Source organism: Sardina pilchardus, chromosome 2 (assembly GCF_963854185.1).
Source record: "Sardina pilchardus chromosome 2, fSarPil1.1, whole genome shotgun sequence".
NCBI lineage: Eukaryota > Metazoa > Chordata > Actinopteri > Clupeiformes > Clupeidae > Sardina > Sardina pilchardus.
Window position 1 is genome coordinate 9,925,858 of NC_084995.1, and position 18,588 is coordinate 9,944,445.

An 18,588-nucleotide genomic window follows, 5' to 3' on the forward strand; every position below is an offset into this window, starting at 1 on the left:
CGGATAGGTAGCCTTAATCAATGCTTGCAACACTGTCGGAAAAAAGTTTCTCCTTCTATTTTTTAAGTTGTAGGCTACAGGTGACGAAAGCACAGGTTGACGGAACCAACGGTTTGGGACTCGTTTTCCGACTGGTGTTTTTTATTTGCAACACAGATTAATTTAGCTCGGCAGTTAGCCTGCCACCGACCAGGTTAGTTCAGAAGCATATGTTACCCCAGCAACTCAGCTGAGATTCCTGTTAGCGGGAGTAATGGAACCGAGCTCTCTCTAAAATTAGCGAGGCTTATCAAAGTTAGCCGCGATTTACGGTTAGCTCGCTTGATGGAATACCCCCCTGGTGTTGAGGTGGAGCCTATGGTAGAGACTGTTGTTAGTGCTGGTGTTGGGACACTTTGTAATGTTGAAGTTAAAAATGTTGCACTCAAGACATATTCATAATCGTTTCTTCCTTGGGTCATTCCAGACCTTCCCTGAAAATGTCATCGTAAGCTATCCATGACTTTTTGAGTTATCATGCAAACAAACAAACAAACAGACAGACAGACAGACAAACAAACAAACAAACCCTGATGAAAACATAACCTCCTTGGCAAAGGTAATAATGAATACAAATGAAATAACTAACCAGTTGTGGATATAAATGTTGTTGCATTTGTTTGTGGTGTAACTGATGTTGATGTGACAAGGGGTGTTGATGACGCAGGTGATGTGGTGGATTCTGAAGCAGATGTTGGAGATGTAGCTACTGATGTAGAGGAGGCAGAGATAGAGACTGATGATGACGCCTGTGTTGTGGTTGTAACTGATGATGAGGATGGGGATAGTGTCATAGACTGTGATGTTGAAGGAGATGTTTGAGGTGATGTTGTGATGGGTACTGATGTTGATGATTGTGCTGGTGTTGAGGTGGAGCCTATAGTAAAGACTGTTGTTAGTGCTGTTGTTGGGACACTTTGTAATGTTGATGTTAAAAATGTTGCACTCAAGACATATTCATAATCGTTTCTTCTTTGGGTCATTTCAGACCTTCCCTGAAAATGTAATCGAAAGCCATCCATAACTTTTTGAGTTTTCTTGCAAACAAACAAGGAAACAGACAAACAAACAAACAAACCCTGATGAAAACATGAAACGATTATGAATATGTCTTGAGTGCAATGAATACAAATAGAATAACTAACCAGTTGTGGATGTAAGTGTTGTTGCATTTGTTTGTGGTGTAACTGATGTTGATGTGACTTCTGTTGTTGATGGTACGGGGGATGTGGTGGATTCTGAAGCAGATGTTGGAGATGTAGCTACTGGAGTAGAAGAAGCAGAGATAGAGACTGATGATGACGCCTGTGTTGTGATGGTTACTGATGATGAGGATGGAGATAGTGTCATAGGCTGTGATGTTGAAGAAGATGTTTGAGATGATGTTGTGATGGGTACTGATGTTGATGATTGTGCTGGTGTTGAGGTGGAGCCTATGGTAGAGACTGTTGTTAGTGCTGGTGTTGGGACACTTTGTAATGTTGAAGTTAAAAATGTTGCACTCAAGACATATTCATAATCGTTTCTTCCTTGGGTCATTCCAGACCTTCCCTGAAAATGTCATCGTAAGCTATCCATGACTTTTTGAGTTATCATGCAAACAAACAAACAAACAGACAGACAGACAGACAAACAAACAAACAAACCCTGATGAAAACATAACCTCCTTGGCAAAGGTAATAATGAATACAAATGAAATAACTAACCAGTTGTGGATATAAATGTTGTTGCATTTGTTTGTGGTGTAACTGATGTTGATGTGACAAGTGGTGTTGATGGAGCAGGTGATGTGGTGGATTCTGAAGCAGATGTTGGAGTAGTAGCTACTGATGTAGAGGAAGCAGAGATAGAGACTGATGATGAAGCCTGTGTTGTGGTTGTAACTGATGATGAGGATGGGGATAGTGTCATAGACTGTGATGTTGAAGGAGATGTTTGAGGTGATGTTGTGATGGGTACTGATGTTGATGATTGTGCTGGTGTTGAGGTGGAGCCTATAGTAAAGACTGTTGTTAGTGCTGTTGTTGGGACACTTTGTAATGTTGATGTTAAAAATGTTGCACTCAAGACATATTCATAATCGTTTCATCCTTGGGTCATTTCAGACCTTCCCTGAAAATGTAATCGAAAGCCATCCATAACTTTTTGAGTTATCTTGCAAACAAACAAGGAAACAGACAAACAAACAAACAAACCCTGATGAAAACATAACCTCCTTGGCGGAGGTAATAATGAATACAAATGGAATAACTAACCAGTTGTAGATATAAGTGTTGTGGCATTTGTTTGTGGTGTAACTAATGTTGATGTGACAGGTGGTGTTGATGGTGCAGGGGATGTGGTGGATTCTGAAGCAGATGTTGGAGATGTAGCTACTGATGTAGAGGAGGCAGAGATAGAGACTGATGATGACGCCTGTGTTGTGGTTGTAACTGATGATGAGGATGGAGATAGTGTCATAGACTGTGATGTTGAAGGAGATGTTTGAGGTGATGTTGTGATGGGTACTGATGTTGATGATTGTGTTGGTGTTGAGGTGGAGCCTATGGTAAAGACTTTGTTAGTTCTGGAGCTGGTATGCTTTGTAATATCGATGTTAAAATGTGCTCTATGTATATTGTGCCCTCAATTTAGTGAATAGTTCTCATAATATAGTCAAATGTGTGTCTGATTTACTAAATTGAGTGCACAATGTAATAAAATGAGACCACAGTTTAGTGACATGAGAGCACTATGTAGTAACGCAAGTGCACTATGTACTGAAATGAGACCACACTTTAGTGACATGAGAGCACTCTGTAGTAACGCAAGTGCACTATGTACTGAAACGAGCGCACAATTAAGTAAAATGAGCGCACATTCTCTCGATCTACAAAAATATCTTGCAATGACACCTCCTGGGCTCCATACACTACATTGCATATAGCAAAAAGGCAGAAATAACCTCAGCTTAATTGTAACTCTGAAGCGTAAAACCAGTCGGAAGTTACACGTTTCTGTTTTGAGGTATATGGGAATATAGGTTGAGTGTGCCAAAATGGTCAAATTGTACGCTGGAAATCTGGAGTTCTTGTGAAGACACAATTTGAATTTGCTCAGCGAGTCACTCTGGCAATCAGTAATGCTGCTCCTTACTCATGTCCTTTGTGTTTTTTCTGTTTTTTTTTTTTTTTTTGGTAGTGTTGGTATATATTTGTGTAGGGGAGGGGAAGCTGTGTGTTTGTGTATGTGGATGGAAAAGTAGATGTGTGTGTGTGTGTGTGTGTGTGTGTGTGTGTGTGTGTGTGTGTGTGTGTGTGTGTGTGTGTGTGTGTGTGTGTGTGTGTGTGTGTGTGTGTGTGTGTGTGTGTGTGTGTGTGTGTGTGTGTGTGTGTGTGTGTGTGTGTGTGTCTGTGTGTGTGTGTGTGTGTGTGTGTGCGTGTGCGTGCGCGTGCGCGCGCGCGTCCCTGAAGGCATCATGTTTACCTAACGTACAGCTAGTGTAAGGATCCCAATTCTCAGGCTGATGACATTCTTTTCAATCATATATGGACTCTTGATTCCCAGGCTGATGACATTCTTTTCAATCATATATGGACTCTTGATTAGCTACTAAGTGTGGCCCCACTGTCATATTTGTTCAAGGTCCTCAGAAGTTACCTTGGACCAGGAAATGTAATCCAATGTATTGTCATGTCTTGATTGATTTACTCAAGTGGTTTCACTACAACAATGGTCTCAGTTTCATCAACATTACTCATCATGTGATCTCCATTCATGTAACCGCTATCACTGTCTGAACCAATCACAAACTTTGTAGCCTATTTAAGGGTAGTAACCCCATTAATCTAGGAGCCATTCTGTAGTCAGAACTCCCACATCCCAGGTGTGTAGCATAATCTTCAATCCTCTGAGCTGGTAAAGTATGTTCATTCTCTGACTGTTTTGTATGATAGCCTAAGTATTTCTTTAACTTCTTTTCATAACTTTCATATTATACATTTACATGTTTTTCTGTAATGTATTGGATGACTAGCTTGTACCTGACAAATAAATTGTTATGTTCTGATCCGCATAGCCTTCTATGTACTTAGAGACCAGAGTAGTAGTTATAGGGAACGGTGTTTAGCGCAATGAATGGCTAGGATTTAACTATCGCCGCTGTATAAGTTAAATCAACTGAAGTAGTAAGCTGCAGCAGAGCTGACTATTGTACCGGGAGGTATAGCGGTGAGCAGTTTGCCAGTGGGATCTGAATGAGACAGCACTGCAGTCTCTGCCTTACTTCAAAGCTAGGACGAGTAAGTGTGATTTAGGAACTGCCTGAATTAATTATTCCATTATTATTATTATCCACATTATTCCTAGGGACTAAACGAGTGTCATAAGAAATGTGTTAGACATTCTCATTAACAGCTTATACTCTGGGTTCATCAACCTTCTATGTATATTGACTTTACTTTGAACTGAAACTTCCCATATTCAGCAGAGTCAGATTTATTAGGTTTAACAGGGGCTTATAATCAATTGATATTTCCAACAGCGCGCAGAAGCTTCATGAATTTCCTTCGACCACTTCCAGCTCCCTCATTGGTTCTGAGAAGTGATGTCATTATACTAGCTACCATTTGACTCAACACCAATTCATCTACATCTTGACTGTGAGCGGGCAAGACACAATGCTTAGGTGGGCCTACCCAAGAGCCGTCCCTAATAGCATAGTGCATGAATGTTTCTTCACCCATTCCTTAACATATTATGAAGAATTTGTATATAGTTTTTTGAATGTTAAGCATACATTGTTCAACTTAAGCGTTAAAGATGAATATTTACCACTGGTGGTTTGTGTCTCAAGGCTTGTTGCAGATGCTGTTGTGGGTTCTGATGTGGGGGTTGAAGGTGCATTTGTGGTCACTGTTGTCGGAGCTTGTGTTACTGTTCTGAAAACACCTGTAACGAATATTAATATGTTTATAGCTCTAAGCAGACGCTTTTGTGAGCAGAGTAACTTACAATGACATCAATAAGCATGCAATTAACATTGACATTAACAGTTTAAAGTAAAGACATTAACCTACTTTTAAAAATCCCGGTAATAGTAATAGACAAAGTGGAAATTAACAGAATAATAACCATTGACATATACAAACCACATCTCTTTAGAATGAATTAGTTACATACATGGCAGAAAGATGAGGATTAAATTTCACAATTGGTATTAGTGATTTGATTATCAGACATTATTTCAAAGGGTTAGACATTTAGTTGAAGTAATAATCTTACGTTCAGCTTTTATACTAGTGGAGTTTATGGCAAGTTGAGCAAAGTCTGAGCTGTTGGTGGAAACGGCTTCTTCCAGAGTGGTAGTCACATTTCCAGTGTCAGGAACAGAGTTTGCATCATTGAAAATCAGTACAGAATCCACAACGACAGACCCTTGTCTGAAAAGAAGAAATTGTTATTTTAGCAGAAAGAAATTGAGGTCTAGTAACAAATGTCTTAAATTATTTATTTTACAATAATTGTTGTATTTCACTCTACCTGAAACCTTTTATTTCCGTACGATTGAAACGAGATCCAAACTTTTCAGAGTATACTTTATCTAGCTGAAATACGGGAAAAATGTGCAATTTTAAGCGGTTTATTGTGAGTTTTACAGAATATATAGCAGACATTGAAAGCTATTTTTAGAAGTAATCTTAGTACCGCTTCGGTCACTTGAGTAGCCAGCTCTTGAAATGCTGGTGAAGAGGCATTTTGCAGTTCTTGTGTGAATGTCTTCTGGAGCCTGAATTCCAGTTCGACTTCAGGCTCTGGGATGAGAGCTGTAGGAGTAGTTGGTGTAGGAGTAGTTGTTGTAGGAGTAGTTGTTGTAGGAGTAGTTGTTGTGGGAGTGGTTGTTTGGGGAACTGCAATTGTTGAAAAGATTGTAGGTATACAGAAAGAGAAATACTCTGTGATTCTTGGAAGATTTTGTCATACAAAGCTGGAGCTCCGTGTATAAGGTGTTAGATATTGACAATGCCTAGTACTCAGCTTACAATTATAATATTTCATATTGATCACTAGTATTAATTAGCGTTTGGCTGTAAATTACATACAGTATATGATTTGAAAAGTGAACTAAGAAACTACTGTTGAGGTGAGAAATTAAATTATGCCAATCTTGGGTATCATTCTTGTATACTCTTGTATACTTGTAACTTCCTGTATGTATTGTTGGTAAAAATATTGTTTACCAAAATGAAACATGAGATCCAGTCACAAAGAACCATTTTCTCTCAGTATACAGTAATAATTACTAATAAATATAAATGGAATAACTAACCAGTTGTGGATATGAGTGTTGTGCCGTTTGTTTGTGGTGTAACTGATGTTGATGTGACTTCTGTTGTTGATGATACAGGTGATGTGGTGGATTCTGAAGCTGATGTCGGAGATGTAGCTACTGGTGTAGAGGAAGCAGAGATAGAGACTGATGATGACGCCTGTGTTGTGATGGTTACTGATGGTGAGGATGGGGATAGTGTCATAGGCTGTGATGTTGAAGGAGATGTTTGAGGTGATGTGGTGATGGGTATTGATGTTGATGATTGTGCTGGTGTTGAGGTGGAGCCTATGGTAGAGACTGTTGTTAGTGCTGGTGTTGGGACACTTTGTAATGTTGAAGTTAAAAATGTTGCACTCAAGACATATTCATAATCGTTTCTTCCTTGGGTCATTTCAGACCTTCCCTGAAAATTTCATCGTAAGCCATCCATGACGTTTTGAGTTATCTTGCAAACAAACAAACAAACAGACAGACAGACAAACAAACAAACCCTGATGAAAACATAACCTCCTTGGCAAAGGTAATAATGAATACAAATGGAATAACTAACCAGTTGTGGATGTAAATGTTGTGGCATTTGTTTGTGGTGTAACTAATGTGGATGTGACAGGTGGTGTTGATGGTGCAGGGGATGTGGTGGATTCTGAAGCAGATGTTGGAGTTGTAGCTGCTAGTGTAGAGGAGGCAGAGAAAGAGACTGATGATGACGCCTGTGTTGTGATGGTTACTGATGGTGAGGATGGAGATAATGTCATAGGCTGTGATGTTGAAGGAGATGTTTGAGGTGATGTTGTGATGGGTACTGATGTTGATGACTGTGCTGGTGTTGAGGTGGAGTCTATGGTAGAGACTGATGTTAGTGCTGGTGTTGGGATGCTTTGTAATGTTAATGTTGAAAATCTTGGGCTGAAGACATTCATACATATTCAGAAAGAGGAGCACCCTGTTTTTTTGGAGTAAGCTGCCACCCTGAAATATTGGAATTCCATCTGTGAGGGATTCGTTTGTTGACGATGACTTTATTTCACCCAAATAGGAATACTTTATTCTGACCACCAGCATTAAGTAGATTGTGGCTGTACAAATTGCAAATTGCAAACTGTACCAAATGTTCAAAATGAGAATGAGCTGTTGAAGTGAGAACTGACACTGCGCTACTTTGAGTATAGTTTTTTTGTGTGTGTGAGGAACACCTTGTTGTTCTGGTGAGCGTCTTTCTAAAAAGTTTTTGTTCATCTATGAGGAATCAGCTGTTTAGAATGCCTGAGTTGACCTTGTATGGGAATGTTTCATTCTGCCCTCTAGAGTTAAGTACAATGTGACTGTAGAAATTGCATAAGGAGAGCACATGATAAATAAGAAACTACCATTGAAGTGAGAAATAAAGCTACGCCAACCTTGGGTATAGTTTTGGCCTCGTTATACATAAGGCGATGCTGACGATGTGAACAATTTACTGAGAAACTACTGTTGAGGTGAGAAATTAAAGTATGCCAATCTTGGGTATAATTCTTGAAAAGCGCAATGCTTGGCAAATCAAATTCTCTAGTTAATTGCAACTTATGTACTGTGTACCAATCATTAACTAGAAAAGCACTCAGAGATGGCAAACCTCCACCAAGCGAAAACATGCTGTAAACCGCCTCCTGAATCCAGACAGTCATACTACCAAAATGAAATAGTTTCAGAGCTTCCCTGAAAATGTCATCGAATTCCATCCATAACTTTTTGAGTTATCTTGCGAACAAACAGACAGACAGACAAACAAACAAACAAACCCTGATGAAAACATAACCTCCTTCGTGGAGGTATTAATGAATACAAATAGAATAACTAACCAGTTGTGGATGTAAGTGTTGTTGCATTTGTTTGTGGTGTAACTGATGTTGATGTGACAAGTGGTGTTGATGGTGCAGGTGATGTGGTGGATTCTGAAGCAGATGTTGGAGTTGTAGCCACTGGTGTAGAGGAAGCAGAGATAGAGACTGATGATGACGCCTGTGTTGTGATGGTTACTGATGATGAGGATGGAGATAGTGTCATAGACTGTGATGTTGAAGGAGATGTTTGAGGTGATGTGGTGATGGGTACTGATGTTGATGATTGTGCTGGTGTTGAGGTGGAGTCTATGATAGAGACTGTTGTTAGTGCTGGTGTTGGGACACTTTGTAATGTTGATGTTAAAAATGTTGCACTCAAGACATATTCATAATTGTTTCTTCCTTGGGTCATTTCAGACCTTCCCTGAAAATTTCATCGAAAGCCTTCCATAACATTTTGAGTTATCTTGCAAACAAACAAGGAAACAGACAAACAAACAAACAAACAAACAAACGAACCCTGATGAAAACATAACCTCCTTGGCAGAGGTATTAATGAATACAAATGAAATAACTAACCAGTTGTAGATGTAAGTGTTGTGGCAGTTGTTTGTGGTGTAACTAATGTTGATGTAACAGGTGGTGTTGATGGTGCAGGGGATGTGGTGGATTCTGAAGCAGATGTTGTAGTTATAGCTGCTAGTGTAGAGGAGGCAGAGATAGAGACTGATGATGAAGCCTGTGTTGTGGTTGTAACTGATGATGAGGATGGAGATAGTGTCATAGGCTGTGATGTTGAAGGAGATGTTTGAGGTGATGTTGTGATGGATACTGATGTTGATGATTGTGTTGGTGTTGAGGTGGAGCCTATGGTAAAGACTTTGTTAGTTCTGGAGCTGGGATGCTTTGTAATATCGATGTTAAAATGTACTCTATGTATATTGTGCCCTCAATTTAGTGAATAGTTCTCATAATATAGTCAAATGTGTGTCTGATTTACTAAATTGAGTGCACAATGTACTGAAATGAGACCACACTTTAGTGACATGAGAGCACTATGTACTAACGCAAGTGCACTATGTACTGAAATGAGACCACACTTTAGTGACATGAGAGCACTCTGTAGTAACGCAAGTGCACTATGTACTGAAACGAGCGCACAATTAAGTAAAATGAGCGCACATTCTCTCGATCTACAAAAATATCTTGCAATGACACCTCCTGGGCTCCATACACTACATTGCATATAGCAAAAAGGCAGAAATAACCTCAGCTTAATTGTAACTCTGAAGCGTAAAACCAGTCGGAAGTTACACGTTTCTGTTTTGAGGTATATGGGAATATAGGTTGAGTGTGCCAAAATGGTCAAATTGTACGCTGGAAATCTTGAGTTCTTGTGAAGACACAATTTGAATTTGCTCAGCGAGTCACTCTGGCAATCAGTAATGCTGCTCCTTACTCATGTCCTTTGTGTTTTTTCTGTTTTTGTTTTTTTTTGGTAGTGTTGGTATGTATGTGTGTAGGGGAGGGGAAGCTGTGTGTTTGTATATGTGGAAGGAAAGGTAGATTGTGTGTGTGTGTTTGTGTGTGTATGTGTGTGTGTGTGTGTGTGTGTGTGTGTGTGCGTCCCTGAAGGCATCATGTTTACCTAACGTACAGCTAGTGTAAGGATCCCAATTCTCAGGCTGATGACATTCTTTTCAATCATATATGGACTCTTGATTAGCTACTAAGTGTGGCCCTACTGTCATTTGTTTGTTCAAGGTCCTCAGAAGTTAACTTGGACCAGGAAATGTAATCAAATGTATTGTCATGTCTTGATTAATTTACTCAAGTGGTTTCACCACAACAATGGTCTCAGTTTCATCAACAGTACTCATCATGTGATCTCCATTCATGTAACCAGCACTGCAGTCTCTGCCTTACTTCAAAGCTAGGATGAGTAAGTGTGATTTAGGAACTGCCCAAATTAAACGGCCGAGGATGACACCTACAAACATTATTCCTAGGGACTAAACAAGTATCTTAAGAAACGTGTTAGACATTCTCATTAACAGCTTATACTCTGGTTTTATCAACCTACTATGTACATTGACTTTACTTTGAACTGAAACTTTCCATATTCAGCAGAGTCAGATTTATTAGGTTTAACAGGGGCTCATAATCAATTGATATTTCCAACAGCGCGCAGAAGCTTCATGAATTTCCTTCGACCACTTCCAGCTCCCTCATTGGTTCTGAGAAGTGATGTCATTACACTAGCTACCATTTGACTCAACACCAATTCATCTACATCTTGACTTTGAGTGGGCAAGACACAATGCTTAGGTGGGCCTACCCAAGAGCCGTCCCTGATAGCATAGTGCATGAATGTTGCTCCACCCATTCCTGAATATATTATGAAGAATGTGTGTATAGTTTTATTTTAATGTTAAGCATACATTGTTCAACTTAAGTGTCAAAGATGAATATTTACCACTGGTGGTTTGTGTCTCAAGGCTTGTTGCAGATGCTGTTGTGGGTTCTGATGTGGGGGTTGAAGGTGCATTTGTGGTCACTGTTGTCGGAGCTTGTGTTACTGTTCTGAAAACACCTGTAACGAATATTAATAGGTTTATAGCTCTAAGCAGACGCTTTTGTGAGCAGAATAACTTACAATGACATCAATAAGCATGCAATTAACATTGACATTAACAGTTTAAACTAAAGACATTAACCTACTTTTAAAAATCCCGGTAATAGTAATAGACAAAGTGGAAATTAACAGAATAATAACCATTGACATATACGAACCACATCTCTTTAGAATGAATTAGTTACATACATGGCAGAAAGATGATGATTACATTTCACAATTGGTGTTAGTGATTTGATTGTCAGACATTATTTCAAAGGGCTAGAAATGTATTTGAAGTAATAATCTTACGTTCAGCTTTTATACTAGTGGAGTTTACGGCAAGTTGAGCAAAGTCTGAGCTGTTGGTGGAAACGGCTTCTTCCAGAGTGGAAGTCACATTTCCAGTGTCAGGAACAGAGTTTGCATCATTGAAAATCAGTACAGAATCCACAACGACAGACCCTTGTCTGAAAAGAAGAAATTGTTATTTTAGCAGAAAGAAATTGAAGTCTAGTAACAAATATCTTAGATGATTTATTTTACAATAATTGTTGTATTTCACTCTACCTGAAACTTTTTATTTCCGTACGATTGAAACGAGATCCAAACTTTTCAGAGTATACTTTATCTAGCTGAAATACGGGAAAAATGTGCAATTTTAAGCGGTTTATTGTGAGTTTTACAGAATATATAGTAGACATTGAAAGCTATTTTTAGAAATAATCTTAGTACCGCTTCGGTCACTTGAGTAGCCAGCTCTTGAAATGCTGGTGAAGAGGCATTTTGCAGTTCTTGTGTGAACGTCTTCTCTAGTTTGAATTCCAGGTTTACTTCAGGCTCTGGGATGAGTGCTGCAGTAGTTGTTGTAGGAGTAGTTGTTTGGCGAACTGCAATTGTTGAGAAGATTGTAGGTATACAAAAAGAGAAATATTCTGTAATTGATTTTGTCCAACAAAGCTGGACCTCTGTGCATAAGGTGTTAGACATTGACAATTCCTATGATTCTGATTACAATTATAATATTTCATAATATTCATTATTAGCATTCATACAATTAGCGTTTGGATGTAAATTACCAATTTACTTTAAAGGGCCTCATCATAAGTTATATGATTATATGATTTGAAAAATGAACTAAGAATCTACTGTTGAGGTGAGAAATGAAACTATGCCATTCTTGGTGTCCATGTATACTCTTGTATACTTGTAACTTACACTAACTATTAATGATAAATACAAATGGAATGACTAACCAGTGACAGTTGTTGTTGATGGTGCGGGGGATGTGGTGGATTCTGAAGCAGATGTTGGAGTTGTAGCTACTGGTGTAGAGGAGGCAGAGATAGAGACTGATGATGACGCCTGTGTTGTGGTTGTAACTGATGATGAGGATGGAGATAGTGTCATAGGCTGTGATGTTGAAGGAGATGTTTGAGGTGATGTTGTGATGGGTACTGATGTTGATGATTGTGCTGGTGTTGAGGTGGAGCCTATGGTAGAGACTGTTGTTAGTGCTGGTGTTGGGATGCTTTGTAATGTTGATATTGAAAATCTTGGGCTTAAGACATTCATACATATTCAGAAAGAGGAGCACCCTTAATTAATAATTAATAATTAATTAATTTAGTGAATAGTTCTCATAATATAGTCAAATGTGTGTCTGATTTACTAAATTGAGTGCACAATGTAATAAAATGAGACCACACTTTAGTGACATGAGAGCACTATGTAGTAACGCAAGTGCACTATGTACTAAAATGAGCGCACATTCTCTCGAACTATAAAAATATCTTGCAATGACACCTCCTGGTCTCCATACACTACATTGCATATAGCAAAAGGCAGAAATAACCTCAGCTTAATTGTAACTGTCAAGCGTGAAACCAGTCGGAAGTTACACGTTTCTGTTTTGAGATATATTGGAATTTAGAGTGAGTGAAGATATTATGAAGAAAGTATGTATAGTTCTATGAATGTTAAGCATACATTGCTCTAAGTTAACCCACTGAGCAAGCAACGTCTAAGGGTGTCCAAGACAAGTTGATATCTCGTCGGCCCGTCCAGGCTATGATCTGGACGTCTATTTTACTGTCAAAATCAGTTGATAAATGACACTGGGACAATAGTCCAGCCTGACCTGGTTCAGGACATCTATAGACAACGAAAATGAGTTGCAAAGAGAAGATCTGCTAGGCTAATGAATAGAAATGGAATGACTAACCAGTTGTGGATGTAAGTGTTGTGGCATTTGTTTGTGGTGTAACTGATGTTGATGTGACAATTGGTGTTGATGATACTGGGAATGTTGTTGCCTCTGATGCAGATGTTGGTGTTGTAGCTACTGGTGTAGAGGAAGCAGAGATAGAGACTGATGATGACGCCTGTGTTGTGATGGTTACTGATGATGAGGATGGGGATAGTGTCATAGGCTGTGATGTTGAAGGAGATGTTTGAGGTGATGATGTGATGGGTACTGATGTTGATGATTGTGCTGGTGTTGAGGTGGAGTCTATGGTAGAGACTGTTGTTAGTGCTGGTGTTTGGACGCTTTGTAATGTTGATGTTGAAAATGTTGCACATAACACATTCATACATATTCAGAAAGAGGAGGTCCCTGTTTTTGTAGTAAGTTGCCACCCTGAAATATTTCAGTTCCATCTGTGAGGAATTCGGCTGTTCTTGACAATGACTTTGTTTCACCCTCTATGGGAATGTTTCATTTGCCCACTAGAGTTAAGTAGAATGTGGCTGTACAAATTGCAAATTACAAATTGTACAAAATTTTCAAAATGAGAATGAGTTGTTGAAGTGAGAACTGACACTGCGCTACCTTGAGTATAGTTTTTTTTGTGTGAGGAACACCTTGTTGTTCTGGTGAGCGCCTTTCTAAAATGTTGTGTTCGTCTATGAGGAATCAGCTGTTTAGAATGCCTGAGTTTGACCTTGTATGGGAATGTTTCATTCTGCCCTCTAGTTTTAAGTACAATGCGACTGTACAACATGAAATGTATAAGGAGAGTGCATGATAAATGAGAAACTGTTCTTGAAATAAGAAATAAAACCCAACCTTGGTTATAGTTTTGGCCTAATTATACATACAGTACGGCAATACTGCTGATGTGAAAAATCATCTGAGAAACTACTGTTGAGGTGAGAGATAAAACTATACCAATCTTGGGTGTAATTCTTGAAAAATGCTTGCTTGGCAAATCAAATTCTCTAGAGGATTACAACTTATGTATAAATTAGTCATTAATAATGAATACAAATGGAATGACTAACCAGTTGTGGATATAAGTGTTGTGCCATTTGTTTGTGGTGTAGCTGATGTTGATGGTACGGGGGATGTGGTGGATTCTGAAGCAGACGTTGGAGATGTAGCTACTGGTGTAGAGGAAGCAGAGATAGAGCCTGATGATGACGCCTGTGTTGTGATGGTTACTGATGATGAGGATGGAGATAGTGTCATAGGCTGTGATGTTGAAGGAGATGTTTGAGTTGATGTTGTGATTGGTACTGATGTTGATGATTGTGATGTTGTTGAGGTGGAGTCTGTGGTAGAAACTGTCATTAGTGCTCGTGTTGGGACCCCTTACCAAAATGTCAGGTTTCTGGCGAACAGTTGCCGCAAATTTGCGGAATGTCATATGCAAATGTAACCCTGCAGTTCCCCGACGCTACTTTCATTCTCCACACAACTAACACATCTTATGAGGGTCTGCTAACTTCTTGATGAATACTTTGACCCCGTGAAACACTGTTCCTAACACTGACATTGGGCAAAGGATCCACGTTTGTGTTTGGTGTACAGCAGGACTAAACTCTCACGTTGTCCAGCTGCACCACTGCTAGGCAGGGACGCATGTGAATAAACAAATCCCTGTCATCTTCTGAAGGCAGATATTTCCCTTCAGAATCACTGTCAGTGAACAGAAAGCCCAATACTTCATTCCTGGTAAACTTTTTTGATGCGTTTAGACGATTATCTAATGCTAATACTCGTTAACGTTCACAATACCGTTCTGATACAATAGCTCACACGCAAACTAGCTCAGCTGATATTTCGCACTGATTTAAAGCGCCCTTAATTGAATATTTTGTATAAAGGCATGATGTAATTCTGAGTCGGGGACGTAGTATGACATGTCTGCCTACAGGGTTAAAACAGAGACACTTATACAGTATATGCCTTAAAAGGACTGTGGTTAAAATCCTTGTTCGCCTCACGCACACCGCAGACATGGCGGCTGCTCTACTTCCGGTTATTTCGGCGAAATCGGTGTATAAGGAGAGCGCATGATAAAGAAACTATTGTTGAAATGAGACATAAAACCCAACTTTGGTTATAGTTTTGCCCTAATTATACATACGGCAATACTGCTGATGTGAAAAATTATCTGAGAAACTACTGTTGAGGTGAGAAATAAATACCAATCTTGGGTGTAATTCTTGAAAAATGCTTGCTTGGTAAATCAAATTCTCTAGAGGATTACAACTTATGTATAAATTAGTCATTAATAATGAATACAAATGGAATGACTAACCAGTTGTGTATGTAAGTGTTGTGCCATTTGTTTGTGGTGTAACTGATGTTGATGTGACAGTTGGTGTTGATGATACAGGGGATGTGGTGGATTCTGAAGCAGATGTTGGAGATGTAGCTGTTGGTGTAGAGGAAGCAGAGAAAGAGACTGATGATGACGCCTGTGTTGTGGTTGTAACTGATGGTGAGGATGGAGATAGTGTCATAGGCTGTGATGTTGAAGGAGATGTTTGAGGTGATGTTGTGATGGGTACTGATGTTGATGACTGTGCTGGTGTTGAGGTGGAGTCTATGGTAGAGACTGTTGTTAGTGCTGGTGTTGGGATGCTGTGTAATGTTGATGTTGGAAATCTTGGGCTTAAGACATTCATACATATTCAGAAAGAGGAAAACCCTGTGTTTGTAGTAAGCTGCCACCCTGAAATATTTGAGTTCCATCTGTGAGGGATTCGGCTGTTGACAATGACTTTGTTTCACCCTCTATGGGAATATTTCATTTGCCCACTAGCGTTAAGTAGAATGTGGCTGTACAAATTGCAAATTACAAATTGTACAAAATTTTCAAAATGAGTTGTTGAAGTGAGAACTGACACTGCGCTACCTTGAGTATAGTTTTTTTGTGTGAGGAACACCTTGGTGTTCTGGTGAGCCGCCTTTCTATAAAGATTGTGTTCATCTTGAGGAATCAGCTGTTTAGAATGCCTGAGTTTGACCTTATATGGGAACATTCTGCCCTCTAGTTTTAAGTACAATGAAGCTGCACAAATTGCATACGAATTGCATACAAATTGCATGATAAATAAGAAACTACGATTGAAGTGAGAAATAAAACTATGCCAACCTTGGTTATAGTTTTGGCCCCATTATACATAAGGCAACACCGCCGATTTGAAAAATTAAATGACTGCTGAGGTGAAAAATGAAAGTATGCCAATCATGGGTATAATTATTGCACAAGAATTAATGCTTGGCAAATCAAATTCTACAGAGGATTGCAACTTATGTAGACAGTAATTGGCCGCGTTTCCCAAATGCGATCTTTTAAGGACTTAAGAAGGCTCCAAAGAAGGAATCGCTAAGAAGGAGCGCTAAGATACGGGTGTTTCTTAAACGCGTTCTTAACTGCCTTCTTAGGAGAACCTTAAGATCAAGCCAAAGAAGCTTCTTAAGAAGCTCTTAACGAGAGCTGTTCACCACGGTGGTGCTGAAACTGAATCAATCGATGCCAGGCAAATCGATCACCCACCCCTTTATAAGCGCACACGTCACACACAGTGCCCCGTGTTCCCCCTACAGGTGCAATTAGGCTACGCATGATCGTGTGTGCGTGCGTCTGTGTGTGTGTGTGTTTGTGTGTGTGTGTGTGTGTGTGTGTGTGTATGTGTGCAGGCCCGGGTGGCTAATCGGGAGATTCGGGAGGATTCCCGGTGGGCTGTTAACGTTTTGGGCCGGTGTGAATATCGTGAGCTTAAATATGTTGTTTCTGAAAATAATTTGCTGCGCCCTTGCGGCACTTCTGCAGCCTGGGCTGTGCGGTCGCGGCTCCTTACGTCTGCCAAAAAACTCAAACTAACTGATAAAATAGGGTGATTATCAATATAGCCTAGGCCTATTTTTTTTATTAGCTCAGGCCATTCATATATTAACTCATGCAAGACGCATCCCATCTCTCTTATAGATAGTGTGGTAGTAGGCATGTGATGTAGGCTAGTCTACTTTAATATATCCGAGAAGATGTAACCCTCCAGCCCATGTGGCCTGCGAGTGGGGTGCACGTATGCATTAATGTAAACCGGACTTTTACATCACGGACTTTGGCAACGCCTAGAGTACCGTAGCAGGTGAAGCCTCATTAGATTAGGTTCAGTTTAGTTCAATTTCATCTGTTTCCTTGATATCTGTGAAATGCCACAGGGTTGTTGATGTTTTTTGTATGTAAGTATTATAAACTCATATGCAGATGTGTTGAAAACTTAAACGTGTAATTCAATATTCTATGTTTCTTGCGCCTGTGGTCCACATCCACGAGTGCATTACAACATTGAAAATGGTTTTATTGTTTAAAAAAGTGGAGGATATACATTTCCCTGATGCAGCTTGATCACTAAAGCCTAGAAATCTAGGTGCCCCTAGCGGCAGGCTATGGTCACTGAGCATTTGATCGCTAAGAAGGCTGTTAAGAGTGGGTCAGCTCGATCTTACGTTTCCTTCTTAGTGAAAGATCTTCTTAAGCAAAGAGCGACTCTGGGAAACACGTTTTTCTTTCACAGCGTTCTTAAGAGCACTCCAAAGACGATCTTAGCGTTAAGAGCTTCTTAACGTGTGGGAAATGCGGCCATTGTTCATAATGAATACAAATGGAATGACTAACCAGTTGTTGATGTGACAGTTGATGTTGATGATGTTGATGTTGTTGCTTCTGAAGCAGATGTTGGAGTTGTAGCTGCTGGTGTAGAGGAGGCAGAGATAGAGACTGATGATGACGCCTGTGTTGTGATGGTTACTGATGATGAGGAAGGAGATAGTGTCATAGGCTGTGATGTTGAAGGAGATGTTTGAGGTGATGTGGTGATGGGTACTGATGTTGATGATTGTGCTGGTGTTGAGGTGGAGCCTATGGTAAAGACTTAGTTAGTTCTGAAGCTGGGATGCTGGGATGAAATATTGGTGTTGAAATTGAATGTACGTATATTGTGCCCTCAAGTCAATTGTGCTCATAATATAGTCAAATGTGTGTCTGATTTACTAAATTGAGTGCACAATGTAATAAAATGAGAGTGTGAGTGCCAAAATTGTCAAATTGTACCCTGAAAATCTAGAGTTCTTGTGAGGGCACAATTTGAATTTGCTTAGCGAGTCACTCTGGCAATCAGTAATGCTGCTCCTTACTCATGTCCTTTTTTTTGGTAGTGTTGGTATGTATGTGTGTAGGGGAGGGAAAGTTGTGTGTTTGTGTATGTGGATAGGAAGGTAGATTGTGTGTGTGTGTGTGTGTGTGTGTGTGTGTGTGTGTGTGTGTGTGCACGTCTCTTAAGGCATCATGTTTACCTAACATTCAGCTAGCTACCATTTGACTCAACACCAATTCATCTACATCTTGACTTTTGGTGGCCAAGACACAATGCTTAGGTGGGCCTACCCAAGAGCCGTCCCTGATAGCATAGTGCATGAATGTTGCTTCACCCATTCCTCAATATATTGTAGTAGAAATATTTTATAATTTACTTTAAACATGAACATCAGCTTCTGATCACGCCAA

At 39.6% G+C, this 18,588-nt stretch overlaps 1 protein-coding gene across 14 annotated transcripts in view; it reads right to left on the bottom strand.

The window, feature by feature from the left end:
* Positions 1-18,588, bottom strand: part of LOC134062069 (mucin-2-like) — a 33,536-nt gene that overhangs the window by 14,288 nt on the left and 660 nt on the right. Inside the window, exons 2-19 of one of the 14 annotated variants that reach the window (XM_062517976.1) lie at positions 17,701-17,943; positions 14,069-14,338; positions 13,008-13,124; positions 12,040-12,276; positions 11,519-11,673; positions 11,354-11,418; positions 11,096-11,253; positions 10,646-10,762; positions 8,749-9,036; positions 8,188-8,475; positions 6,347-6,634; positions 5,725-5,927; positions 5,560-5,624; positions 5,302-5,459; positions 4,852-4,968; positions 1,746-2,033; positions 1,185-1,472; positions 629-916 (exon numbers count right to left, since the gene is read on the bottom strand). In XM_062517976.1, coding sequence (XP_062373960.1) covers positions 629-916; positions 1,185-1,472; positions 1,746-2,033; positions 4,852-4,968; positions 5,302-5,459; positions 5,560-5,624; positions 5,725-5,927; positions 6,347-6,634; positions 8,188-8,475; positions 8,749-9,036; positions 10,646-10,762; positions 11,096-11,253; positions 11,354-11,418; positions 11,519-11,673; positions 12,040-12,276; positions 13,008-13,124; positions 14,069-14,338; positions 17,701-17,860 — 3,550 coding nt within the window. In that variant the 5' untranslated portion in view covers positions 17,861-17,943. Of the gene's footprint in view, positions 1-628; positions 917-1,184; positions 1,473-1,745; positions 2,034-4,851; positions 4,969-5,301; positions 5,460-5,559; positions 5,625-5,724; positions 5,928-6,346; positions 6,635-6,899; positions 7,017-8,187; positions 8,476-8,748; positions 9,037-10,645; positions 10,763-11,095; positions 11,254-11,353; positions 11,419-11,518; positions 11,674-12,039; positions 12,277-13,007; positions 13,296-14,068; positions 14,339-15,330; positions 15,465-17,700; positions 17,944-18,588 lie in introns of those variants that run through there. The other 13 variants (XM_062517985.1, XM_062517951.1, XM_062517959.1 and 10 more) reach the window with 13 other exon arrangements.